Genomic DNA, 27,744 nt, shown 5'->3' with positions numbered 1-27,744 from the left:
GATAATTCACGCTAATACAGGGAGACGGATTTATACAAAACGTTCACTTCAATGCTGTGTATTTTATGTGACCAAGAACAAACTTGGAGTTTGGAGAAAAATGCCGTCCCTATTCGTACATATGCACGCTAGAAATAGGTACAAGAACTCTGTCAAACACGTAGCTTTTAAAACTTAATGTACTGCATAGCTGTGCGTAATATGACCACCGCATAAAGTAAATAGTGGTAACTTAAATGATTACGTTTCTCACAACGTAAGACTAAAAGGTTTGTTTGTATATCTTATTCTGTGTGCAACATGGAACTATAGTTTGTGGATGTGGCGGTTGTTCACTGCTAGGGTGGGAAGCAGTATGCCTACCTGTGAGATGTGCGACCTGTGGATGAATGCGACTTTATAACAGGTATAATCTTGTGCAAAATTTGGTTAAACTTACATGTATACATAAGCAGCATTATGAGCATCATTGTATAACTGTATTTGGCATTTATTTACAAATTTTTGAAAAATATACCTGTATATAAAATGAAGGATTATTAGTTGAAGGTAAAATATGTTTGAAAACAAAACTGCATGTAATGAATGAAATGACAAAAAGAGGATATGGAAGCTCTGGAACGATGAGGCAAAATCGCCTTTTTAATGTCCCATTCAAGCCTCAGAAAGACCCAGTTACCCCAGGGAATCTGAGATACAGTGAGATCTCTGTCAAGAGATGGAAAAAGGAGCGACGTGCCTTTGACAAAGTAGCACAACATAAATGCACCAACCGATTCAATGAGCACTCATGGGTGGTGTTGACCTTCAGGTTTCAAGATGCCTTATCTGGATCAGGTCTAAGAAGGGCAGCCGGCCCCTCTTTGCATGGTCTCTCAACAGTGCACTCAGTAAACAGGCATTTCTTTTACAGAGATGTTATGGAAGGGACCATCGAACTGCTCACCCTCTCACAGATAGTGGCTTCGTCTCTTATGCAAAAGTTTGGCACAAAACCACGGATGGAGATCTCTACAAGTCGCTACTGTTGAAGATCAGGCAAGATATGACAAAGCTTCTCACTGTCCAATCAACACGATGCACCAGTTCCAGAGATGTCATCACTGTGACAAACGCACTACCTATGCATGCAAGAGATGCAAAGCACCACTGCCCATTGAGTGCTTCAAGATACACCATGGACAGTAGAAAAGAAGATAAGAGGGAATGAAAAAGCCCCCCCCCCAAAAAATAGAAAAGTCAGTGAGGGGAAGCAGTGCAATAGACTCCGGGAAGAAAAGAAAAGTTAAGGAGAAAGGGGAAAAGACTATCAAAATGGCTGAAATGTTTCTGATCAAGGTCAATTCAAGATACACTGACATACAGGCCTGACTGATCATAGTTCAAAATAGTGATGCGCAAACTAATCGTGTACTTGGTTGACACCTCTAAGATTTTATATATATATATATGTTAAGTGTGTGTTATGTGTTATGTTAAGTGTAGGCCTCTACCTGAATGCATAATCTACAGGCTACCTTTATCCTAAATGTTACCTTTATGTTCAATGTTAATGAATCACATGACTGCTATACAGCTGTTAGTGAATAAGGGTTTTCGATAAGGTCACACTAGTATGTGATAAAGTATTCTAGTGGCAATGCTGGGGACACTTTTTCACCTACTTCTCCATGGAAAAAAATAAATAAAAAATTGATTATTTCAAAGGATTACTAACGACACAATTTGGATATTTTCACATCTGGGAAAATGTGTGATTAATCATGTTAAGATTGGGCGTTCACACAGACATGTATTGGCTGCTGAATTCTGACTGGCCGTTGGCACAGTGACACTTTTAAGTTAAATTTTCATTTAGATTGTGTCAGAATTATTCTCTTGAATGTACCGCAGCCACATTACCCACCACATGTCTCCCACTAGCGGCAATTTAAAACCCTCCATATTTCATGTCCATTGATTTGGGCCAGTCCAAAACCTCACCTTATATTTTGTCTGTGCTGTGTTTGTTTTGTAGTTATATTCACTTGCCTCACGTGTTTATATTCACGTGTGCATATTCAGTCTTTTTTTGTTTCCATGACCAACCCCATTCTGAAGACCATTTTAGTATAAGATACATTCAGCTTGCTGTTGCCTGGGAACATCAGGACACAAACACATTTTTAGACCAAAGAGAAGAGACGTTTTTTGTTAAGACAAAGTATAGTGAGATTTATAACAAAGGAATGTTGCAGTTTTTTTTTTCTTTAGAAAGAATCCCTACACGAAAACTGTTTTACAGTTCATTTCACTCTGGAAGTAACAGCAATTCAACCAATTTTACAACAATACAAAATTGAACGTTACAACCACAATACATTTATAAAAAAAAAAAACAGGCACAAAAAGTACATCCTTTAAAATGGGTCAAATTAAATTACTTCTCATAGACATTCATGATTTTTTTAAAGACATTTCACTCATTGCCTCAGACAAACTACACATTAATGCTTGACCATGAGATCCATATTAAACCCAGTTAAGCGATAACACACTTTAAAGAAACAAAGAAATGCTTTACATCGTAATACAAAGATGTCTACACTAAGCAATTTGGCCCAACATAAACAAAATAAAAAATGCAAGTAAAACATTTTCGCCCTTTGTGTTATCATTAATTGTACCACTTTCCACTTTAATTGCTTTAATTGCTGGGGAAAAGGGAAGGTACTCCAACCATAATGACAGTAACCATTCAAAACAATTAAGGCTGATGGTGATGGGCCACTACTGTGACGTGAAACACACACTCACACCACACCACATACATATGGATGGTCTGCTGCTATGCCCTCTCTTCTTAATCCTCCTCTACGATCCATGGTAGAGCTGCATGGTGTTCAGGAGCGCTTGGTTGTACTTCTGCTCCACCCTCATGGTGCTGGAGTGTTCTAAGCGGCTGCTGGCGTCTTCGAGGTCCTCCGCCGTGTCCCCGAAACCGTGGTAGTGGCCGTAATGCAGGTGGTCCCCAAAATCGCTGGCGAAGGTGCCGTTAAGGCTCCCCCAGGACGGACGGTGGCTGACACAGCTGCTGGGGCTGCCAGCGAGGTGCAAGGAGCCGCACATGTCTGCCGAGTTCGGGTGGCGGGGTGGCGTTGTGCCGCTGCTGTCGGACGAAGTCAGGTGTCCGTTCTGGGCTGGCAGGTTTATCTCAAGGACCCCATTGGAGGTAGAATTTGGGATGGGTTGTGTGTTACTGTTCATCAAGGACGGTGTGATGGTGGCGCCACCTGCTGTCCGAAATGAGAGTGGAATACGATGTGGAATGTCACCATCACACAATACTATGAACAAATATAGCTTGTCAACCTTTGCAACTCTAAGGATATATTAGTCAAAAAACATGTAAGCCTGAGGCATATGTGAACCACCCATGTCTTATTCTGTTTGAGTTTTGTTTTGCACATCATGTCATTACTACAGTCATTAATGATAATTAAACAGTCTCCTTTAGCAAACCTGAGGGATAAATAAAGGCATTTCTGTGTCTGAAATAAAAGGTACAGCTTCAAATATTGCATCGCCACTTCAATCTCATGAAAGGTTCAAAGATCACAACAACATCTGGCACCATCTCTCAGTCAGTTTAAAATGTGGAACCTCAGTGTTGTGAGTCATCTGCTAGTTTTCAGCAGTCCCAAAATGGATACAAGTTCCAAGATGTAGTTTGTTCCAGAAATGGTGATCTTGCAGGAAGGAAAGGCTAAACATAGCAGCAAGGCAAGTAGGACCAGATAAAGCTCTTTACTCAGCATCTGGACCATGGCCTTCTGCCAAACTCCAAAATATTACACTACTAATGTAGCAATTTAACCAGTTTAAGAAAATACTCCAAACACTACACACACCTAGCTAATCAGTCAAAATACCATCAAAGATATAGTTTCACTAAATGCCTACATCTAAAGAGGTAAAAACACCCAAGTAATACTCACATGACTTGTGCAAGTGGGGATATTCATGGAATTGTATATATAGAAAAACAAGAAATTACAGCAAGACACTAGTTCTAACTAGCCTCTGACAACTACATAGTAACCTCAACAACATATAAACCAAACTGAGACAATGCTGTTACACACTCAAGACCAGAGTCGTTATTGCTTCAAATGACAGATCGTTTAATTGGACTGACGACAAAGTATTACACAAAAGGTGTAATGCATTTGACAACCCATCACCAAAGATTTTCACGAATATGTAGGATTACAATAGCCTGGGACACATCCCTGGCACAACTTCTTAAAAATTAAAAAAATGTTTACAAATGTATTACTTAAAGACAACCACCAAAATAACACTCCCTTAAGGAATACAGTACAAAGCATGTCTAATGCTGTTTTTACAACAGTAAAAGGTGTATCCATACTCAAAGCTGGTCATTTATACAATATTTTCATCTTCACAAAGAATATCTAAATTTCCAAAATTGGATCAGACTTTACATGGTGTAAACTACAAAAATAAATTATATGTGGTTTGCTTTGTGGGGGAAATTGTTGGGAATTTAAATGAGAACTTAACGTAAAAGGAAACTAAACTGCGAGTAGAACAGCATGCCCCATGCAGGTATTCAAGATCCTCTAGCTCCAACCTCCTACTCTATGTTCTATGGGTTTCATCCTTAACTTAATCAAACTGTAAATTGCACTCTTCATGCAGTGACTATCATGTCTCCACTCAAGCGCTCTTGGGAAGGCTGACATAACAGAATGACAAACTTGACTGTGCAAAACAAAATTCACGTTTTGTTAGAGTCTTTGTGAAGGCCAATGGCATTCCTTAAGCACTAGCTATTTTGACCTTAGAAATGCCTTTGAGAAAATATCTCTAAATACATAACCAAAGCACAAGAGAAACAAATCATGTATAAAGTACTATAGACCTTAAAAATACATAATGTATACATGCATTTGAATGTTATGCAAGGGTACAATATAACAAGTGCAACAGAAAGTTTGAGCCAAAGGGAGTCAAAACAGAGGACATCTGAATAGGAATGAACAAAATATTTTTTTTTTTGCCTCAGAGCCCCCAATATCTGATCTCCGATCAGTAAAATTTCAGAATATCTAACAGTTCAAGGTGGTTATACCATATACTGGTCTACTTATAAAATACAAATTTTCCTATGCATGTGTAAAGTCACCAGGGCCTGATAGACTTGGAAGGGGAATAGGCCGTTACATGTAGGCATACGAGAGCGTGCACGGCCAGCGAGCGGGCTCAGATTTGGGCTCCGGCTTTTTGGTCTCCGGAGAGGGGCTCTCTGTGGCTACCTGGTCCATCTGGCTCTCAACACCATTCAGTGTAACCGTTACGGGCCCAGTCCCACCTGAACAAGACGGTGGCAATGGCTCCTCCACGTGCATCACGTGCATGCCCTCCATCTCCTCTCCCGCACCATTGGGCATCTTCAGGGGGAGGTCCATGTCTGTGGGACAAGAGAGGCAGTCTGAATGCAAAGCTGAGTTATCAGCACAATGTCGCTGTGTAAAGTGAGATTGTAAAACAAAAGGAAGTTAATAATGTAAACTAATCAAAAACACTATCAGACACTAAACACTTTTTAAGACTATGGGGTCGTCTGCTATAGTGGTGTTTAGTGCAAACCACCACTTCCTCACTTTCAATGGTTTTGTAGTTATTAGCTTAATATGTTATGTCAATGCATTGGATAGGAGCAAAAGTTCATTGCAGTTTTGGAATGATAAGACTAATGAAAAGGTTTGAAATAGAGCATTTTCACAAGAAACCAAACCGGTGTAATTTCAAATTGAAGTGCATCACTCACAGAATTTAGAATGAACCTCACCTCCTGTCCTTGCCTTCTTGAAGTGATTATTCTCAGAGCAGTCAAGCAATCTCTTTCTATTGGCTACGCCATTGAGCCCTTGGTGGTGGCCACTGTTCAGCAAGCCGTTGAGCTGATTGAGCTGGTTTTGGGCGTTGGAGAGGAGATGGGCGCATTCCTGGAAGCCCTGCGCGTGGGCCAGGTCCGCTGCCGTCTGCCCGTTGGCATTCCTCAAACTGCCAAATGGAGAGAGCAGCCAGTTAGCGACAAAGGCAATGCTGCTTGTGCGCAAGCAACACAGAGAGAGAGAGAAAAAGACAAGACAAGCATCAACCAAAAACTGTGACTGACAAGACAAAAATCAATCAACTGTGACTGACAAGCTGTCAAGTTCACTGGTACCCTTGTGCTCAGATCTGACACTGAAACATAGCCCTTTATTTAGTGTCAAAGATGTCCCATGAGTTAAGACTAAACACAATTTGGGTACATGTTTACTGCAGAAGGAGGGGGTGACCACTGGTGGACCAGATTGTACCTGTTTGATCTTGAAGAAGTATAATGCCTGATAAAAACATGCAAACTCGTCAGTAAGCTACATGTAGTAGCACAGTTAGCAAGAAGCACCGGTTGAGTACTTCTGAGGTAATATATATATTTATTTTTTAGAAATTGCACAAATTTAAATAGCTCCAATTTGATTATTTAAGTACAACTGACATGAGATGCTTCCCAACCCTTTTCTAACTTTAAAAAAAGCTCATGCCTACCTGGGAGCAAGTTTGTGGGTAGGTTCTTAATTTCACGTAGGAAGGACTGAAGGGACTATCAGCAAAGCTATGCTCTTTGGAACACTGAAACAGCTTCCACCACTAGAGAGCACCTAAGCTATTCAAATGACTGTATGTGTGTGTGTAATATATAACTTTTATATTAAAAAAAATATATATACATAATATACAAAATATAAAATGTAACCAGGTCAGGCTTGAAACTCCTTCCACACACATTTGGTGCCAGAATGACTGATTTCTGATTATTCACAGTAGTGAAAGTCCCCGTCTTGCCAGTGAGTCTGGGCAAAACTGACATTTGCAAGCAGGTTATTGCGGTGAGTTTTGATGATTAAATTTGAGATTAAATCTTCAAATCGAATTATTCTTAAATTTCATTATGATGTGAAAGTATTGCACAAATGCAGTACCAGTGTTTAACCTCTAGGAGGTGCAACAATTCAAGGCACATTAAACTGTTTTACTGGTCAGGTATGGACTACAAGGGAAGTCTCTTTTGTTCAAGTAAGAAAAATAGTACTCTGGACAAGGTTTCTTCTCATGTCAGTTGCCCTTCAGGTTGATTTTGTGCTTTCATGATCTTAAAAAGCCACATTAATGTGGCACAGGTAAACCAACCAACCCACCACTCAGGAATATAAATTCCCCAGATGTCATCACCTTCCACTGCAGTATCTCCAGTCTACTAGGAATTCATGAATGGGAAAATACACATGGGATTCAGCAATACCACACTAAAACTTTAGTATAAACCCCTTTTTATTGTATTTACTAGTACAGATCAAATCAACATTACATTATAACCCTCTCAAATATGAAAGCTCTTGTAATTTACTGCAAATTCCCTCCTGCCTTCCTCCTCCTTGATTCCCTCCTGCCTTCCTCCCCCTTGCCTACACTGACTGTTCCACTGTAGAATTCCTTCTATGGCAACAAACATCTAACTTGCTCTGCAGGAAAGCACAAAGCAAAGAATTTCCTTCTCTGTGTGCCAAATGCCAAACCCCACCAGAAGTATGGCTGGCATATTCATTATATTTCAAATTATGCACTGAGACCCAATATTTTTCCACATGAGGGGAGAAATATCCCTCCACAGAGAGCACAGATGGAACATCTGGTCCAATTCACAGGGGTTCATGTGGACCTACACCATTTAAGGCTTCCTCCATGTTACCTAGTCACTCCCAACCCTCTTATCCATCCAAACTTTAATAATAATTAAAAAAAAAGGTCTTGGAGATGGTTTGCTGAAAACAATGTTGGATTTGGTCATTCATGAATTCAATATCCTGCCTAGTAAATGTCACTCCTTCCACTTTCCTCTTGCATTTAACTCAATCGCACTGAATGAATCATTCTAAACAGGACAAAGTGACAACATGAAATCCATTGCTAAGCAGGCGAACACAGTGCACCCTTTAGACAGATACAAAGGAAATTACATAACAGGCTTGTATACCAATTCGTTTTCTTTAAAAAAAATTAAATGCTTCCAGCTGAATTACAAAAGGATATTTTGCATTCAGATATGACTGAAAAAAACCTTCTGTCCTAGCAAATTTGGATAATGATGCCCGCTTTAAATGCCAGACAATCTGTGGGAGCCTTTTCACATCCAAATTGTCGGAGTCAGCTCTCAAATGACATGGAAGAGGACTTCACAATTTAGACTTGAGTGGACATCAACATTTGGGTTTCAATAATACTTTAAAAAAATGAACCAAAAGATGCAATAAATAAATTGCACTACCATATTCTGCATGCTGCTGGTTGGTGACACTAAGCCTAGCACATCCTTCTTTTATGATCCTAAAGGACGTTACTCAAGCCAGACATTTTATCCAAGGCTGTTATAACTACATAACAGTCATATATAACAGCTTCCAAATAATGTATTCACCCCAGCTTGCAAAACAAACCTTATTGTTGAGATCTACTAATCTCAACTGAAGGAGGAACTTGAGAATGAATTCACTAGTTTAAATTCATTACAATATACGAGTCAAATATTAATGGCATAGTACTACATCTGACTCATAAGGATATTGCAAGGTGAAAAAATATTATTTAGATTATTTTATACAAATTAAATCACATGCAAGGCAAGAAGTGCTTAATACTAACCAAACCAAAAAATGGTTATTATCTGGCACTGAAATAAAGGCACAGGAGGTTCTTCCATTTCATTATGTGATCATATTAATGAGAATCACCATTTTGTTCAGAGAGGAAGCATTTAATTTTTTCAACCCAAATCCTGGAATGCTTTGCTTTGCAATTTACCCTCATTCTGTCTAGGTCCCTGTCTCATTCCTCATAATCTGCAAACTCTAATCCATCAACCTAGCAAAGATTAGTGCTGGGCCTCAGTTTATTCAATGGTTAGTTGAGAAACAAAACAAAACTAAAAAAATCCCCTAAATAACAACACGTTAAACTACACAAAAAAATCTCAAGACAATGATTAACAAGTGCTTTAAGCAAAGCATGCAGGTCTAAAAACAACTAAAAATATATCATGAATGACTGAGCTCCTAAAATTTAAAACCAATCACCGCAAGAAAATACCTCCACTGTTTGCCCGTGTGTAGATAGGGTAGGTAGCGATAGTGAGAACTCTCCTATAGCCAGAACAGTAGCACTGGCTGAAGCACGTGCTGCAGATTGTTCAGTTGTTTTTGGATTGTTCCACCCTTTCTGGGACTACTTGAGAAAATCAAGCCATGTTCAAATTCAATAGCTGCAAAACATTAAGATGTGTAGGGGTATTTGTGGTTCATGGCAGTTAATGCTCATCAATAAATACTCAAAAAGGTCATCTTCAGTGAGACCTTTTCAGATGCTGCTTTTCATGAAAAAAGGTCACTTCAAAAGCAGGGAGATCAAAACTCAAAATATCTGAACATTCAGGTACAGGAAAAGAAACATTTTCAAACAATTAGGGCAAGAATGTAACAAAAGAATGTAACAAAACATCCTAAAGACATCAAGACAATTTCATGACTAATTTGTTAGTATGAGCAATTAGAGTTCCAGAGACCCTACTCTCAAGTAACCTGGTCCTATTCCTAATCCTCAGTTTTTAATTTGTCATTAAATGAACATTACACTATTAATTTGGCATCATTATTGATTGCTGGCAATGATAACTAGGCAAATAATGAGCCTCACTTCACCCTCACCATGTAGCTTTCCTTTTGCTAAATTGAACTGACCAAACAATACAATACTGTAACACGTAAATGAGTGGATGCAGGATTTTGACATAACATTGAATTGACACACACAAACACACAAATGTTAAGCATCTGCATTACTGCGGAGAATATAACAATTTGGCCTAAAATTGACGCTTCCTGAATTAATCAGTTGTATGAAATAATATTTTTGCTATTTCATCCAATCCCCATTTTCATAAAAGTCTCAGGAACACCCCCAACTCTTGTTTTGCACCGAGTGATTTTCATTTGGAGGGCCAAAGGACCAAAGATCACAGCATTTTTTTTCATCTATAATTCAGTGATGAAGTGTGTGAGTGTGAGTGAGTATACAGCTAAAGAGGCCTCATTTTCCTGGATACAGAATTCAAAGAAGGCTCTATTTCTTTAGTTCACATATTGCCATTTTTGGGTCAGTATTGCTGCCATTTCCACTACAACAGCATTCTGTATTTTACAGTCTGCAAAGCACATCCAGTCAAAGGTTTTACATATCAGAACACCTTGGTGGCCATTAACCCTTACTTATCAAACACTAATGTCCATGATGTCTTTGGTGTGCTTCATCATCATAATTATTAATATTATAGTAATGAAAACTGCCAAGTATCATCTGAAGGTGTTGCCCTGTTGAAGCAAGTGTCACGATTTATATTTTCCACAAGAGTTGGAGGTGACCCCTCCCCCCCCCCTCCCCTGAAACAATAAACGGGGGATGTGAGCTGTACTTGCAAAAATTCCTCTAGCTGCAGTTGTACTATTGCTTAGCGAAGTAGAAAGCGGTGACACAATTTTAAGATTTCAGATTAGACTAAACGGCCTAAAGCTACACTTTGTTAGCATTGCTAAAAGGTTGAGGGGGTCTACACAGGTCTCTTCTTTTCAACCACACAAACTCGCTGACACAGACCATAATGTTAAGAAGTAGTTTGGTCCTAAAAAAAAACTGATTGAGACATTTCTCTCATTAAGTTTTTGGTGATTTTGAGATAAACCTTGAAATACAAAGAGTTCAACAAACAGGTAAAATATTACCACTGGGCATGATTCTTTTTTTGCCAAACTACCCCTTTAATATCACAGCCTGAATCAACATTCATTATCCAAAACTCAGTGCAATGATGGGAGACTTGTGTGTTTCCATCAAAACATGCCACACATCTATAGAGACTTAACTGTGGCCATGGAGATATAAAGCTTGGCACCCCTCACTAAATCAGTACTTTTAGCTTTTATAGCCTTTTAGCCTCGGTATGTAAGCATCTGCTGTCTTTGCTAGATTTTCCCTAAAAGTGTGTCATATTGTAGCCAGTCTCTTTTTTGAAAGCTTTTTGCATGATTTGATTATACTTGCATTTACTTCGATTGCAATAAGGAATTTCAACATCAAGGCGTTATGACAAATGCACATGTCATCATTGATATTTGCAGGTAATAAGAATTACGCCATCGTGTGTAATGCCTGTGCCTAATAAGAAAATATACCAACAATGGATGTCATCATCGGCTCCTATTACAAGACACCTACCTAATGTCACCGTATTAATATACACCAAAGCAAAAATGCTAAGAATTTCTTTTCAGGGAAATATTCAGCAGTACCTATGTGATGATACAACGCAATCGCCTATACAACTAGCCAGTACTTAATAAACTAATCTGACAAAACACTGCTCAGTTATATTCACTAGCCCTCCTTTGACTGTTGGTGGGACCCAGCTGTTAGAGAATCTAACATGTGTAAAAGCCAAGGCTCATCAGAACAAGCTGTTACATTTCCAACAGTAAATGGAGTCGGCTGTTGCCAGGGCAGAGCGACCACTCAACAGACATTAAACATGGAGGCCAAATCTAACACCTGGGGCCAGACTCTTACTGACAGGGCATGCTGTGCCTGACACTGTTCTCGGAAAGTACTACATTGCCCTTCTGCCCCAATCAGTTTGGAATAGCTAATTATGCATTCAAAGACATAAATCTACCCTCAACTTACGGTCTGTTAAAACGGCGAGAGAATTTTTACAATTCAACCCAAGCCTTTATATCAAAACAACTACAGCCACATTTGTTTTAATTTAATACATTTTAATCTAATTGTGATTGGCCTATTCCATGTCACAATCTAATTATGTCACTGCATACGAGCCAGATGTATTCCAAGCCTCCAAACTTCAAAACATTTCTAGGATCAGATAGGTTTGCCAGAATTATTGTGCCACTGTTATCACAGGAATCCTTACAAAGTTTTGTTTTCACGTTTCAACCCTACTCGTCCTATTACTTTCTATGTCTCATCCAAGCTGCACCTTTTGAGGCAACATATAGTTTTTGTAGATGACAAAACACAAATCAAGGATTTCATAAAGACCGCTTTAATAAACTGCATCCCTATTTCCATAGACTATTTTGCACTTTTCAAGGGAAAACATTGCAAATGAAACAAAAGACAATCCCTAGGTAAAGGCTATTTGTTTTTGTGCGTCTGCTCCACTGTCTTAAATGACACCGAAAAAACCTGTCTAGCCCGTTACTACTTAAGTGAGATTAAAGGACTATAATTAAACAAGTAACATCCATCCCATTTGCCTAACGTACAAAGAAACAACAGTGTTACTCTGAATTGTGCCTGTGGCACAAAGGGTTTGACTGACAAGGCAAACAATGATGAAATGTGCATGTGTCTTTTCTTTGGATAGTAATCTTTTTTGGACTCTTACCAAAGGTTCATCTCAACACAGGTAAAATAACATCGAACAAGAAAAACAGGAATATCAATTACAGACATTTAGAAAGTATTAACAAAAAAACAAGAGCTCACGAAATAAAAGCTGACAATTATATCACTTAAAGTAGAGGAAGGAACCCCTTTAACCAAACCCTAAAATGTCTGTAAAATAAGTATGTGTCCAGAACTTTAACTGTTGCACCTGAAGTCATTGGATGGTTGACAAGAGCCAAATACACCTGCTAAACATCAACACTACGTCGCCCCGTTGTCAGGCTACATTTAAACTGGCTTGGGGACACCTGGGGGACACCTAACAAGTTTGTGGAAAACAACAAACAAAATCCACCACCGAGAAGTTTGAAAGCAACCTCCTCACGCTCGTAGGTTGAATGCATTTAATGACACATAACTGTTCCACTTATTTTTTATAATATAATGGCCTGTATACCACTCAAGGGGATGACCTGGGTCATTAAAGGGGTTCCTTCGCCCACTGGGCACCGTCTGACTCAAAGCAGTGGCTGTAAGTGAGCATGTACTGTGTGGGTACTTACTCTGGCTTGATCCCCTGCAGCAGCAGGGCAGTGATGCACTCCACACTACCTGCCCGAGCTGCCTTATGGATGGGGGTCTCACCCACGTAATCCTGCAAACAGACACTTAGTGGGATTAATGTGGGAATACATTTTTTTGTTACATAGCCACTATGTAGCAGAAAGCGAACTATTCTTCTGAGTGGTGCTTTGCATACCTTGTTTTCATTAAAACCTTTCCAGAGATGTTTTAAGGGAGGAGACAAATCACTGACGGGGAAAAGAAGGGGGAAATCAGGGGTATGGGAATCCGTACCGTTAAACACGGCAGATTTGTAACTGAAGTCCTGCCCTGTATTATAAATATCACATTGTTGGAAACACCATAACTGACGTAGTTACGCCTCACCTTAACATTCTCTTTCTTTCCACTGTTACCTCAGCAGTAGCCGTGGCATGGAATTTGGTGCATGAGCAGATCAACATGAGGAATTCACACAGTTTATGTCATATTTAAATGATGGATTCACGCAACGTACTTTAAATGTCTGTTTGACCATCCTATGTGGAGTTTTAGGATCCTTCCCCATTCATTTAGATAGGGGCCAGATCTTGTTTGCCCGAAATAGCTACCCGGAGGCATTGCCAAGATTGCTGCCAGTGCCGAGACTTTGACCTTTCTGTAGTGTGCCACATTTATCATTTTTAAATTTGATTGATTTAGTGACTGAGGGGGAAAGGGAGGCTTTCTAGTTTCGCTGAACTGGAGGTCTTGATAGCAAATACCTTGATGGAGGAGAGGCAAGAAAACTAAGACATGTTTAGTTGTTTTGGAGCTTTGTGTTCTCGCTGTCTTTTAGCTTTGCCTCGCAGAAAAACACCACACACAAAAAAAAACATGAAGACCCAACAGCTCTCTCTGGATGTCTGGAGAAAGTTCCAATATGGAGCATTCAGGAGGAAATCTTTGTCTGTGCCTAGATCTAGCGCATTCTGCAGGAATGTAGGTCAAAGAACACTGTGTCTAGGCATAATCAGCGAGGCAGCAGACACGATGTGACGTGTGTGTACCACTATGTGTGTGTGTGTTTGCGAGCACAGACAACAGCCATGCTCTCAGTCACAGAGTTGCGTCACAAAGCTGCCCACGCTTAATTGGCCCCGGGGTCACAGCTGAGTGTAGCAAACTCTGACCTATACTGGCTCGCCGACTGACTCGCAGTCTCCCCTCTCCCTGCCTCCCTCCAACTGCTTTTCAGTAATCCATCCGCATCTTCTAAAACGACATCAGCACAATCCAATTAATGGCAACCTTTGTGATGCTGATTTGCTGCTATAGAAGGGTCTTTTAAGACAATTAAGGACATTGAGCATGACTAAAATGCAGTGGCACTGGAATTTTGGAACCTAAGATTTAAGTCACTTTGACAACATAATCTGATTTTTAGTGCTTTCAGTATCACTGTCTGTCTCAAGATGAATTTTGGGAGGTCAGAAGGGCGGTTAGCTTATGAGGTATAATATAATATATATGAGGTATAAATTAATGCTAATAACTTCAGTAAAGAGAGAACAAGCCCCTGCCTCTAGTATAAAAACTGAACTGGTAAAGACATGGCCTAGCCTAGCCATGGTACACAGACAGCTAGGAGCTTGGCCACTGAAGAGACCGGGTTACAAATGCAAATCCACCAGTGAGCGCTGCCTTTCCTCTTATCCTGGTGACCTAATTTTAAGAGGAGTGGGCTAGGGTCGTTAGGTTCAGATTGCTTTGCATGTCACTAATCCATAGCATGACAAATAGGAAGCAGAAGAGACCTTACGTGTCACGCCAATAATCAGTGTCACACACAGATACTGACGGAACAGGTGTTCCACAGTTTAATAACCAGCATCCTGTTACAATGAGGGATGAAATTGACACTAGACTACTGATAGTAACATTTTATATATCAGCATGTTTGGTGTTGTTCACTTCTGTTTAGTTTCTGCAGGCACGTGTGCATGTGTCTAGAATGTTCTGTGTTGTTCTTATAAAAAAAGAAAAATACTACATCTACTCTGATATCGAAAAGTAAACTTTGTTATCCTACACATAATATTTTAAAACAGAAGAGGCAGGTCACCTGTCGGTTGATGTCAGCTCCAGCCTGCAGGAGCCACAGCAGGCACTGAGGGTGGCCCCCGAAAGCAGCAATGTGCGCGGGCGTCTGGGCAAAGCGCGTCGTCACTGCGTTTACCTCACACCCGACCTGCACCAGACGCAACACACACTCCAGCTGTGCATGGGACAGAGCCAGAGGAAGGTAGGAAGGAAAAAAACTGAATGACTAATCTGTTGGCCAACATAAACAAACTATTGTTTACATAAATATTTAACATTCATACGGTCATGTCCATCGAAGATTATGAAATAGTTTGCTACTTCAGAAAATGTCTCCAAAGTAATTTTGTAAATATATTTTGAAAAGGTACAATATCCAGTTACAGCCCCTGCATTCATACAGCTACCATGACACTTAATGGTCAATATTACAACAACAACAGAAATTCTGAGCTCAGAAACTAATTTCCTTCACTACATGGCGTGATAACATTAAACAGCACGATGCTGCTTTCCCCAATGCTTACTGGAATATAAATGGGCATGGCCAAATTATACCCACCCAACAGCCTCTGCCTGCATGGTTGTGCTCACACTTTCCTTTGACATAAACCAGCAAGGCAGGGACACCTGCCAGCTCCCTCCTACTCTCCAAACCACTGACGTTGTGATCTGAAGTGCACTGCTACATTCTCTACAGTCTGTTGAGGTTGTTCACACATTCAGGAGGGGCAGACATTTATGGGCTTTTTGTTTCCTCATTCTGAGTGTTAATGATGAACAGATACGATTTAAGAAAAAGACTTATTTCATAGATGACAAGTAAGACTGACATTAATCCACTTCAGCTGGTCAGTTAGCATTACAATTCACAGAGGCTCTTGTCAATGGTTCTTGTCAGCCACTCACTAACATGAGGGGACCAGCTTAAACAATTACCCAGATTGCCTTTCAAGGACACACAGCCAACTAGCCTCTGGAAGATTGCACCTCTTTGTAAGTTAGTTTAGCTTCCACATTAAGCATACTAAACTGTTTTTTTTTTTAAACTACATGATTTTCGATACGAAATCCAACGTTAGCTGTAGTCCTTCCGCCAAATAGTATGTTGTATTTTTCTGCAGTCAGTCTCTGACGTTTTTTAGAAGTTGGTTTGTTTTCATTTGGTTCGGCAGGAGGTGCCCTTGAACGCCGTCACTAGGCTTTTCAATGGAGCGGGAATGTGAAGACCAGTAAAGGTTAAAGTACACTTTTTTATATTGTCTTTTAAAATACGATTTTGGCGCGTTGTATGCCATTGGCTCTCCTTTGGCCAATAACATAATTGCGTACTGGGAGCGCCGTGATGAGCGCTCAACGTGGAGCCAGTATGCTATCGCCTGCGCACGGCACGGCGGAGTCAGACGGGTACTTTCCAAAATTATTCATGAACTCAAACCCTCCCATACTTGGTCCATTTTATATAACATTACATTAACACTTAATCAATACACATAACCAGAAACCACAATATCGCGCTTTCTGTCCGAGACGTGGACATAAACTATTATGCACTGATTGTATTCCAAGGATTCGTAGGGTCCCTTTCCCATGCACACGGAACTTATGATTAAATATTTACTATGGAGCAAAGAAAGATACAATTTTCCCCGCATCAAGTCGTAGGCACTATGTTTACCTTGTTTTAAAAGCTAATCTTCCGCTGACTATGCAAATCATCGCGTACGAAGCTTTAGCTTGCTAGCAAGCATCGCCTTATCTTTTGTCCAGGAATAAACATCCGCTGCGTATCCATATCTTAAGTCATAGCGCTTTCTTTTGTTGTTTGAAACGATCCTGATACCTTGCTAGCAAACGTTAGCTAAGTTAGCAATGTCAGTTAATGTTATCTGAAACTTGGCTAACGGTACAGTTGGTCCATTCAGTTCATCAGTCCGCAGTAAATCAGCGTGGTATTTGAATTTGAACAAAGACTTCTTACCTTTCCGAAATGTGCTGCCCAATGAATGGGTGTCCAACCGTAAAAAGAGTCTTCAGCGACCAAGTCCGCCTGGTTTGTGGCGCACTGTAGCAGCGAACACAAGGCACCGACGTCCCCATCCCTGCAGGCGCGGTGGAGAGGAAAACGATTGTTGAGAACCTCATCGTTTGAAAATCCAGCTTCGATGCCCACCGACATCATTTTATTGCCTCAACTTTTCTGGGGGGTAAAAATAATAAAGAGTGCCTAAACTGTAGGCAGCACACCCCGTGGAGCTTTTTCCTGAAAGCAATCCGAATATGCAGCCGCCGTTTGACAAGAATGGACACATACAAAGACACACCGGGCGCACACCCTCAAAGTGTAACTTCAGTGGCAACAGGCAAGACCCGAACAGGAGTATCTGAAAATATGGCTTTTGTGCTACGAGTTGGGAACATGTAAAATCCGTGATGGCCCTTTTGAAACAAGGATTTCTATTGGATCATTAGTGGTCGGTTACTTTAAAAAAAAAAAAGTACATGCTGATTAAAATATTGTTTATGCTAGTTAAAAGGTTATAACCTTGGTAGACTTACATATTGTACATAAATAGTAATTATTACGTAAGATTACTACAGATTACAGATAATTTCAATTTCAGGAAACATACCACTTTTGAGGTATGTTTTTATACCCAACTAGTTTTGGTATCATCTTCAATGGGATGGATATAAACACATGTGTTCTCAATAGCCATACAGGCTATCAATGGAACAAAAGTCTAATGCTAGGGCAACACGATAAGGTGGCCTGTTCATCTTTGAGTTTACATGCACTGAAAGGTTAACATCAGCCTTTAGTTGGAGGGATCTAAACCTTTATATTTCTATGTGCTTCTTTAGTACACTCTCACAACTTCTTACTTTAGGGAATCTATTTCCACTCCCCCTCGAATGTTCAGGTTTCTCTGTTAAGGGAAATAATTTATTGAAATTAGTGTAAACTAGAATTTGTAGAAAGTATTTGCTAATTGCGATTGTAATCTGAGAATGTAGATGGGTCGGTCCACCAGAGGGCGCACTGAGCCTTCAGGTCTTAAAACAGTTCCTTGCTAACTCAATGAGCCCTCAGGTCTTAAAACAGTTCCTTGCTAACTCAAAGAGCGCTTCTCTAACGAAATAGGTCACCAGTGAATGACAATGAAAGCATCTGAAACAAAAATATCCACTGTTACTCCCAAGACAGAGGTAATATATGCTAACTTATTGACATTATGGGTCCAATCTGCGCATATAAATACTCTAGCTCGCTATTTGACATTAAACTAACTCAGGCAAGCCAGATAAATGAAGTTAGCTGGTGAGCTAATAATAGCAACAGTGATGTTAGCTACTCAGCAACCATACATCTTTGTGTAACATCTTTTACTTATAATTAGACTTTGATGAAATCTATGATAATTGGCAGAATTGTTTTGACAAAGTATTTTTGTAATTTTTTGGAGTAAATTCAATGAATTATTACATTAACGATACATTACCTGTTTCGAATTAATGTGGGTCAGTTAATTTATCATGAGCTAATCATCTGATTGAAAAGTGACAAGTTCAGAACATTCACTTTTGAAAAAAAAGGATTACATTTTAGTTACATGAGGTAAGAAATATCACATAGTTTGCTTTAATAAATGACAAGATCGTAAATTCACCTAAATGGAGAGTTTATGAAGTTTCACTCAGATCCATGCCCTGGTCGTCTTGGATAGTGCTTGTAATTGACACAGCACGTGGTTGTAGTTCCTGTCCACTAGATGGTGTGTTTCTCATTGTTAATGGTATATGTCCATTCAGGACTTCAGAAGAGATGGGCATGTGTCAATCCGAAAAAGGGACATGGAAAAACTCACAACCGAGGTCATGCAGCTTCGAGAGTTTCTGCCCAAAGTAATCAACGGGGACCTGCTTGACACACTACACAAAGCACGACAAATAGAAACACGTAAGATGTAACACTGCCAAGCACACATTGTCATTCTCCTTCCTCAATTCAAATTGTAGGACCGTACAGTCTTTATATATGATGTAGACTTATATTGGTGATTACAATTAAAATTTGATTAACTAATTTATTTATACAGCATTAAGCAATCATTATTATATTTTCAGTTAAAAAGTACTTCAAGGCAATGAACATCTACTGTAAGTGTTTAGTAGACACTAATCCGCATAAGAACACATTTCAAATGCCATTCTCAATGGTGCTTGGTGAGTTTATCAACAGTGACACCATACACAAGAGTAGACATGTTATGCAATGCAGATGTATTGGGTTGCATTGTAATAACCCACTAATCCATCACAGTTTATTAAGTAATATCAGGCTGTATCTGTTTCAGCTCTTGTGTCTGTCTTTATCTCTCTTTACCTCAACTACCATGTGTCTTTTGGGTAGAGAGACCCTCTTGGCCTCTCTCTCGCTCTCTTCCAAACATGCACATAATGTGAAGTGTTTGTTGGTCATGGCATTGTTCTTCTGTGCAGAGAGGGAACGGCTGGAGCAGGAGCAGGAACAGCAGAGACAGGACTGCCTTCACCTCCGCTCCCGTCTAGAGATTGCCCAGAGCGAGTGTCAAAGAGAGAGGGAGGTGAGAGAGGAAGAGGGACAAAAAGGAGAGAGAGGGATAAAAGAGAGAGATGTTGTATGTGTGCATGTGTTTTTTGTGTGAGTGGCTTAGTGATTGTGCGTGTGTTCACGTGTGTGTGTGTGTGTGTGCCTTCCACAGGAGAAGCTGGTGCTGCGTGAACAGCTTTGGGAGTGCAGAGAGCAGCTGCAGCAGCAGGCCGAGTTCTGCACCGGTCTGGGTGCTGCCTCCTGCACCCTGCTCTGGAGCGCCTCCAGCAAGGAGGAAGCTGTCAGGGACATCTTGGCTGATGTAAGTGCACTGACAGTTAGGCACACACATAAACACCGGACACACACACACTCAGTTAGGGATACTAAGGAGATGTAGGTAGGTACAAACACACACACGCAGGGAGAAAGCGAGGGGTGTAATTGTTTTTATTTTGTTTTGTGTTTTGGCTTAGGAAAGGCTTGCTGACTTTCTATCAGATTTCTAATTTCAGTTGTTTATTTGTATACCTGGAATGTACATTCACATCTACATGCACACCTCACAGTCACATACATATATATATATATATATATATATATATATATATAAAACCAATATAACCAATATATATATATATAACCAAATATGCACACACACATACATTGGGGCACAGATAAACACGCAGAGATTTGTGTGCAAGTGGATGCACATTCATCCATAACACACACTGGCATTTTCAGGCCATACATTTTGTATTAGAGGAATTGTTCCTTTCAAATACCATACCAGACCAGACCAGACCCCTGCGCCCCCCCCCCCCCCCCTATATTATCTCTGGATTTTGAAGCCAAATCCCTTTTATTAGTAACTTATTTTTTGGCGTTGCTCCAGGAAACAGCTAAAGAGGGATTTCCTAGTCTGATACGTTTAGTTTAGTTTCTAAGAGGATAAAAGAGATAGCATTTGAGACAATTGTGTTGTTATGGCGCTATATAAATAAACTTGAATTGAATTGAATTGAATTGAATTGAATTGAGCATTACAGACGGTGTGTGTGTGTGTGTGTATGTGTGTGTGTGTGTGTGTGGGTATGTGTGTACATGGGAGCATGCATGTGGTTGTGAGCATATTTGTGTCTATGTATTTGAATGTGCATCTGTGTATGTGTGTGTCTGGTTGTATGTCTGTAACATAGGGTAAGCTGGAGCCGTTTCTGAGTGTGGCAGGTCAGACTCTGGAGAGCTTTGTGAAGTCACTGGACCAGGACTCCAAGCTGCCCCAGCAGGACTCCAACTCCCATGAGCACCAGTTTGTCCTTGCTCTTGCTGGAGTCGTCACCAGTGAGTACATGACCTCAAATGCTCCTCTTATTGCCAGTTTGGTCCCGGAACCCTGATGAGTAGGATCTCTCTGCCTTATCAGACTTGGCAGCTGTGACGTGTGGGCGGGACTTCCTGTCGAGCTCGGCTCATATCTTGCTGGATACACTAATGGAGTTGCTGGGGCTGATCAAGCCAGGGGTGTTTCCCAAACTAAAAGTGTAAGCCACCTGCACACACACAAATACACACACACACACACACACACACACACACACACACACACACACACACACACACACACACACACACACACACACACACACACACACACACACACACACACACACACACACACACACACACACACACACACACACACACACAAGGGATACTCTTGCTTGGCTGTTCTGTCTCAAAATTATGAACTTCTCCCACGTTAATATCCCTGCATCTGTTTGCCTGGGCTGTTCAGATCCCATGCATAAGAGACTGACCTTTGCTGTAATGTGATTCAGTCGTGAGTCAGGAAGGATGGTATCACAAAATGCAACCCATGTTGTTTTCAAGGAGCTTGTGCCTCTGGTCTGAACCTTGAGAAGTTCCTTCTGTTCTACTGCTCTGAGGCACATTCGCACGTTCTTCTCTTCCATGGAACACCTGCATGTTCTGCTGTTTCATCCAGGTTAATGCTGATGGCCCTGTATAACGTGAGCATCAGTGTGAAGGGCCTGAAGTACATCAGTGGAAACCCGGCACTGCTCCCTCTTATCTGGACCCTACTGGAAGGTAAGGACGAACTGGGCAATTAGAAAAAGAGATATGGCCCTTGGTTTAGAACAGTCTGCATATTATCACTGTGTTTGCGTGTGGTTGCGTGTGTATTTGTCAGAGATGGCCCTGCGCACTGCTCTGACGTCAAAGCTGCAGAATTCACGTGCAGTGGGGGAAAGCTGGATTAAGGCCATGTCTGTCGGTTTGTGTCTCACTTTCTGGCTTCTTCTGTCCTCCCCATCTCTCTCTCTCTCTCTGTCTCCCACATCTGTATCCTTCCCTTTCTGCATCCTCTGTTCCTCTCCTGCCCTCTTTTTTCTCGTTGTTGTCTTTTCTCTCCCCCTACCTGAGCTGCCCTTTTTCAGCTGGCCTCTGTCTCCCTTTGTGCTTTTCATTAGTCCTCAGTATGTCATTACAGAAAGGGCAACTAATGTCACTCTCAATTTCACTCTTCATCTCTCTTTGTAAACATTCACATACTCCACACAAACACTCATGACTACATAAACCCCCATGTACATATGCCTGCAACGAAACATGTGCACATCACACACATGCACACTGTCATACACACACACACACTGTCATACACACACACACACACACTCTCACCCTCCAGACAGTGACTCGGACGTGTGCCTCCACGCCCTGCGGCTCCTCCAGTCTCTACTCCTGGAGGAGGAGGTGCTGGCCCACGTGGCCTCCAACCTGCTGTCCTCCCTCCCACTGGGGCGGATCCGCCAGCTCGCCGCCAGCCGCCACCTGGGCCTGCGCCAGACCGCTCAGGAGACGCTGGAGGACCTGGGGCCCCTTGGCCCCTCTGCCCAGGAACCTGAGAAGACTCCCAACAAGGACCACACTCCCTTCTTGGCCAAGAAAAGACAGCAAGTAGCAAAGTACAGTGGAATTCTCGCTCTCTTTGTTGTTTAGTTGCTGTACAGCGCCTCTAATGCATCTCCTTCCGACCTGCTCCTTTGCATCAGATATGCAAATTCCTGCAGTTATTAGCAGTACATTTAAATATTACTTAATTTGGCTCATAAGTACCTTTGTGAGCTAATTCAGAAGGTTGTTAACAACTTGTTACCTGTGACTGATTAAGTTCTAAGCACAAGGAAACTACTCTGCTCCACAAAATAAATAATGCACCAATGTCTACAAGCTCTTTTAGCCAACAAAGTATGTGAAATAGGCTCTGTATCACCCAAACCAGGCCTGTCGTAGTCCCATTTTCTAACCACAGTAATTGATTGGGCTTCCATTACGTAGCCAGTGTCTAGCACTGCAGTCAGTGGGGAGTCATAAAAGGAGTCATAGCTTGTGTCCTTAAGATAGTGTCAACCTAAGTGTGTTTGCCTAATGGGCTTGGAGACTAACAGCTGTATCATTGTATTTTCATTATAGCCTCTCATCTTTCTTTAAAATCATCTTCCCTTAAAGTCATTGGCATTTGCATAAGTGAGCAGCACATTATTAAAATGAAATAGATCGAAGTGTTTTGTCAAAGGATGATCTACGAGGGGTGATTGATTTGTGGCCTAAGGCAGAAGGAGTCAATTTTAGAAAACCTAGCACATTTATTCTTCAATATAGCCCCCTCCTACATTTACACTCCTAGCTGTCTCAAGGGATCTGCGTAGTAGGCCCATGTGATAGTGTGACCCTTTACCAGGTAGTTCACCAGCAGAACTTTGCATCTCAGAAAGCAGGCCATCACCTTGCCTGCATACCTCGCCGACTCGGCTTTCATGCGAGCCTGAGAATCTGGGTGTTTCCACTGTTTCGATTGTTCTTTCGTCTCCGGTTGGAGGTGGTGGATCCAAGTCTCATCCACGGTTGCGAATTCCTGGAGAAATCTCTCGGGATCCGCCTCAGAAAGGGCAAGATTGTCCCTTGACATGTGCCAAATCCACATCTTCCAGGCTTTCTTTAACCACATCGGATTTCAGTGGTCCACTTCTTCACCATGCTATAAGAAAGGGCACCCTCCCCTAGTGTTGCCACCACGTCCTCGTGGACCTCCTTGGGTGATAAGCCCTTGAGACCGAGGTACAGGATGACTGTACAAAGGCCAGTGTTGACCATTTTCTCAGACAGTGCAGGCTTGCACTTTTCAGCTGCCTCAAACAGAAACAAAAATACAAAAAAACTAAAGTTATTAACTTCAAACTTTCACTCTTGAGAGTTGAACTGCACATGCATGTAACGACAGCTGTATAACTCATCTGCTGCTACTTTAGGCCACAAACCTATCAATCACCCCTCGTATGTATTGTGTTTATGATTACTGAAAGTCAGTTGAGCACAGCTGCTCTTTTCCTCTCACAGGTACTAATGGCATGTGTGGATGCAGTATGGGTTAAGCCCAAACAGACGGAACCAAAGAGATTCTTCCAGACACATCCAGCTGCAGCTGCACTGTAGAAGTTGTTCTTAGTTTGTGATCATTGTTTCCCCAAACCCATATTCTGTTTTTTTTTTGGTTGTTGTTGTTGATTAATAACTCCAACAAAGATGGTTTGTTCACACACTATATTGTTGTTGCCAAATCTGTAGGTTGTTGAGTATTAATGTAATGTCTCCTATCAATACTAGGTTTGAATAAAGACGGTACATAGTTTTGCAATAACTCAATAAGAGCTTTGCTTCCGTTAATGTAGGTAAACCATCCATACATTTGTACTCATCCAGCACATTAACCATTTTAAAGTCCCTTTAGGTTGTCCAGCATATTTGAGTACCCTAGTAAATCTTATTTATGATATTCCAATTTAGATTCATTACAGTTTGAATTGTGTAAAGCATGCTGAATTCCTCAAATTAATCAATCTGATTCTCTAAAGTCTAAAATACAAACTGTATCAAAATGGTGCGTCCAAAAGTGTGAGAGCAGGGCCACTGGGAGATACGTTCCCTTAACGCTCAAGTCCTTAACACTCAAGTCCAGTCTCATTTACTCCGGTTATCTGCTAGGGACAATCAATCCGGAGTGTGAACGTGATGACAACACGGCTATATTCTGTATCTGGTTGTACTCAAGGCCTGTTTTTTCTGATTTTAATATATTTACTCAGAGCTAAAGCCAGCTCGCATGGTGGAATGGGACTACTTTCCCAGAAACTTGGCATTAGTTGACCTTTTTTATTATGCACTATAGTCTGGAGAATTATTATTATAATCTTTTTTTAAATTTTTTTTTTTTATTCTGGTACATTTTTGACCAAGACAGAATTCTGGGAAGTATCGGTGTTTAGACACACCCACATGATGTAGGACTTGAGCAGCTGTAACATTCAAGTCATGTCATGTCATTCGAACTGGAAAAATACTGACCCTAACAGGAACTGAAATACGAGTCTTTCCAAGAAATGTAAATCCAGTTCATTCACTCTAGCAGCTGGATTTAAATAGAAATTTTCCGGACAATCCCTATCTTTTTAACACTCCCACAGAAATGTGCCTACGTCACGCAGAGGCCTGTATGACATTTATGGGGAGATTTAAAATACATTGAAATTTGACAGGAATGCTTCTGCCCTTTTGATGGAAGAATTATGGTACCTAACCCCAGTAAAACAAAACGTCTTGCGTTATTCTCATGTTCTCTGTGATTCATCATTGGTGGCTGAATTACACTGGAAAGTGCTCAGTCACTGTGAACAAATATATAAGCAATCTGGCCTAGGTTCATTTTTTGTTGTTGATAGCACCACTTTTGAGTAAGAGTGGGGGGGACAGGGGCACAAGTATAGTCTAGTCTTCACTGGCCTGTTGCCTACTGCAGTGTTATTCAGAGGAAACACAATGCCTCTTTGTCTGTGTCCACATGCTGTCTGTTGTACAACCCTGCACTGTCTAAGTTTTGCACAGAGCCAAAATCTTTGCACGGAAATGGTACTTGTTCCTCAAAGGAACTCGAAGAAACAAAATTAACGATTGTATTAAGACAAATTTCAAGAACTGTTTTGTTGTTATGAAAAGGGCTCTGTCAATAAAAGAATATTCAAATCAAAGACAAACAACCCCAAGTAAATGTTTGACGTAACACTGTGCGTAACACTGTGCGTAACACTGTGCGGACAGAGGCTTTCACAATCACCTTTCCCTCCATCCAGTAAGACAAGGTGACATGAGGTCATGACCTTTGGCATGATCTGCCTCCCTCATGTGACTCCCAGTGTATCACAGTCGTGGGTTTAAGAGAAAATAAATGAGTCTTGACATTCCTCACTATGCTTCTCACATTTAATAAAAACATATAATGCCATATATATTAACAACTACATATTTAGTGAATAATAAATGTGTACAATTAAACATGTGGCATTAAAACGTGCATGTATTCCTACTACTAAAAAAGTGCCGATCTGTACGATTGGTTGCCTGTGGTACAATGGTTTGCCTGTGTCCAAAGAAGATAGCCTACCTTAATAGGCCGACTAAAACTTTCAGTCTTTACAAGAATATGTTCTAAATAACTTGTACATTCAAACAAATAATCCATTTACGTTGTGACCAACAAGCGCAGAATAAACTGAATGTAACATCTGTTGGATTTTGTCTGCTTCATGATTAGAAAATGAGAACCAAATCGGAGAGACACTATGAGGGAAGAGATTGGCGAGGGATGACGCAGATATTGTGGTGAGCCTCACCAAAGACCACGTAAATAAGACCTTAAGAGAATTGATAATCTGTTTTGACTCCCCTGGTTGATAACTGTGACCTTCACCTAACCTGTTTACCTGCACATTCCTGCCTTAGATTAAACGAATTGAAATAAATGTCACTGCAATGCGTGTGCATGAAAGAGCAAGATAGGCTACATAGATGCTTTAGTGATTCAAAGATTTTTCACGACTTCGATTTGTTTGGACCTACAGTGCACACATGTTCAACTTGTTTATTTACTCACGTCATTCCATGTGCACGTTGCCTGGTAACCTGACTTTACCCCCGGCCCGCTAGTCAGTGGTCCTTTAGCGCTCCCACAGCTATTGTCAGCACGAGACACTGACGCCAGAGTGACGTTAATGAATGGGGAATCAATTTGTTACCATATATAGTCAGGTGGCTTAATGCAAAATTTAGGCTCGATCGTGACAAGAGTGATAAAAGCATGAAATTTGGCACACAATACAATTAGCTTATACCCTACTAAAAGATATTAGAAGGGGTGCCCAAGTGAAACTGCTAATTTTTTCGTTTTAATGAGATATTAAGTTTTGACCTAAATCAAGATATGCGTTACCTGTGGTCCGATTTTCAAAACGGTTATTTTGCCTAGAAATGCTTACCAAATAAGTAATAAATCAGTTATTTATGCATGTTTGTGTTTTCTTGTTTGTTTTTGATATCCACTAGTTTAAACAAATGTCCCTTTAAGTAGCAAAACAGACAAAAAGACTTGTGCCCGTGCGCGCGCTCATCCAAGATGGCGGGAAAGACGTAATTCTGCTATATCTGTTAGGTAAAACCGTTATTTTACCACCATTTAAAACCATATTTGCATTTGTATCTTTTATATGTATAAGGACTGTAATATTTTATTAAAGATTTGCTTCAACATCATTAAAATAGCACCAACAAAGGCGCATTACAGTACCAGGAGGCTACGCAGAAAAAGGTAAATTTGGCGCAGATTGAGCGTGTCTTTTCGCACATCAAAACTGATCATATGAGGAATGTGCTGTTATAAATAGCTCTACGATTTGCTCTCTGGACAATCACATTAACACATTGGCTTGCATCTCAACTTTTCTTCAACACATTTGCAACGTGAGCAGCGCTGTTTGCAGGTGCACGTAATCAGCTCTCTGCATACAGTATAGACCAGTCGTTCTCAAAGTGTGGTCCGC

General features: G+C 40.7%; 2 protein-coding genes and 1 long non-coding RNA gene across 7 annotated transcripts; 2 read left to right on the top strand and 1 right to left on the bottom strand.

The window, feature by feature from the left end:
- Nucleotides 1-21: 21 nt before the first annotated feature.
- LOC116218134 lies at nucleotides 22-2,324 on the top strand. The gene is made up of 2 exons (XR_004162699.1): nucleotides 22-406; nucleotides 914-2,324. It is a non-coding gene; the product is annotated as an uncharacterized LOC116218134 (long non-coding RNA).
- On the bottom strand, nucleotides 2,236-17,725 carry ankrd10a (ankyrin repeat domain 10a). 2 transcript variants are annotated; one of them, XM_031558444.2, is made up of 6 exons: nucleotides 17,198-17,725; nucleotides 15,239-15,391; nucleotides 13,134-13,225; nucleotides 5,858-6,072; nucleotides 5,378-5,476; nucleotides 2,236-3,275 (listed from the first exon to the last, which is right to left on the bottom strand). In XM_031558444.2, the coding sequence occupies exons 1-6, from the start codon at nucleotides 17,396-17,398 to the stop codon at nucleotides 2,854-2,856; spliced, it is 1,182 nt and encodes a 393-aa protein (XP_031414304.1). In that variant the 5' UTR covers nucleotides 17,399-17,725; the 3' UTR covers nucleotides 2,236-2,853. The 2 variants fall into 2 exon arrangements, with proteins under 2 accessions (XP_031414304.1, XP_012696243.2); XM_012840789.3 differs by having other exon boundaries at nucleotides 2,236-3,272.
- LOC105911652 (heat shock transcription factor 2 binding protein) lies at nucleotides 15,365-26,969 on the top strand. 4 transcript variants are annotated; one of them, XM_031558443.2, is made up of 11 exons: nucleotides 15,365-15,418; nucleotides 16,392-16,454; nucleotides 19,030-19,177; nucleotides 19,720-19,823; nucleotides 19,962-20,111; nucleotides 20,989-21,133; nucleotides 21,216-21,333; nucleotides 21,798-21,901; nucleotides 22,005-22,088; nucleotides 22,506-22,782; nucleotides 24,215-26,969. In XM_031558443.2, exons 3-11 carry the CDS (start codon nucleotides 19,072-19,074, stop codon nucleotides 24,219-24,221), a joined length of 1,095 nt encoding a protein of 364 aa, XP_031414303.1. In that variant the 5' UTR covers nucleotides 15,365-15,418; nucleotides 16,392-16,454; nucleotides 19,030-19,071; the 3' UTR covers nucleotides 24,222-26,969. The 4 variants fall into 4 exon arrangements, with proteins under 4 accessions (XP_031414303.1, XP_031414302.1, XP_031414301.1 ...); XM_031558442.2 differs by having other exon boundaries at nucleotides 15,409-16,212; XM_031558441.2 differs by lacking the exons at nucleotides 15,365-15,418; nucleotides 16,392-16,454 and adding an exon at nucleotides 17,884-18,426.
- Nucleotides 26,970-27,744: the final 775 nt, after the last annotated feature.

Source organism: Clupea harengus, chromosome 21 (genome assembly GCF_900700415.2).
Source record: "Clupea harengus chromosome 21, Ch_v2.0.2, whole genome shotgun sequence".
Taxonomy (NCBI): Eukaryota; Metazoa; Chordata; class Actinopteri; order Clupeiformes; family Clupeidae; genus Clupea; species Clupea harengus.
This window is presented reverse-complemented; position numbering and strand designations above follow the sequence as displayed.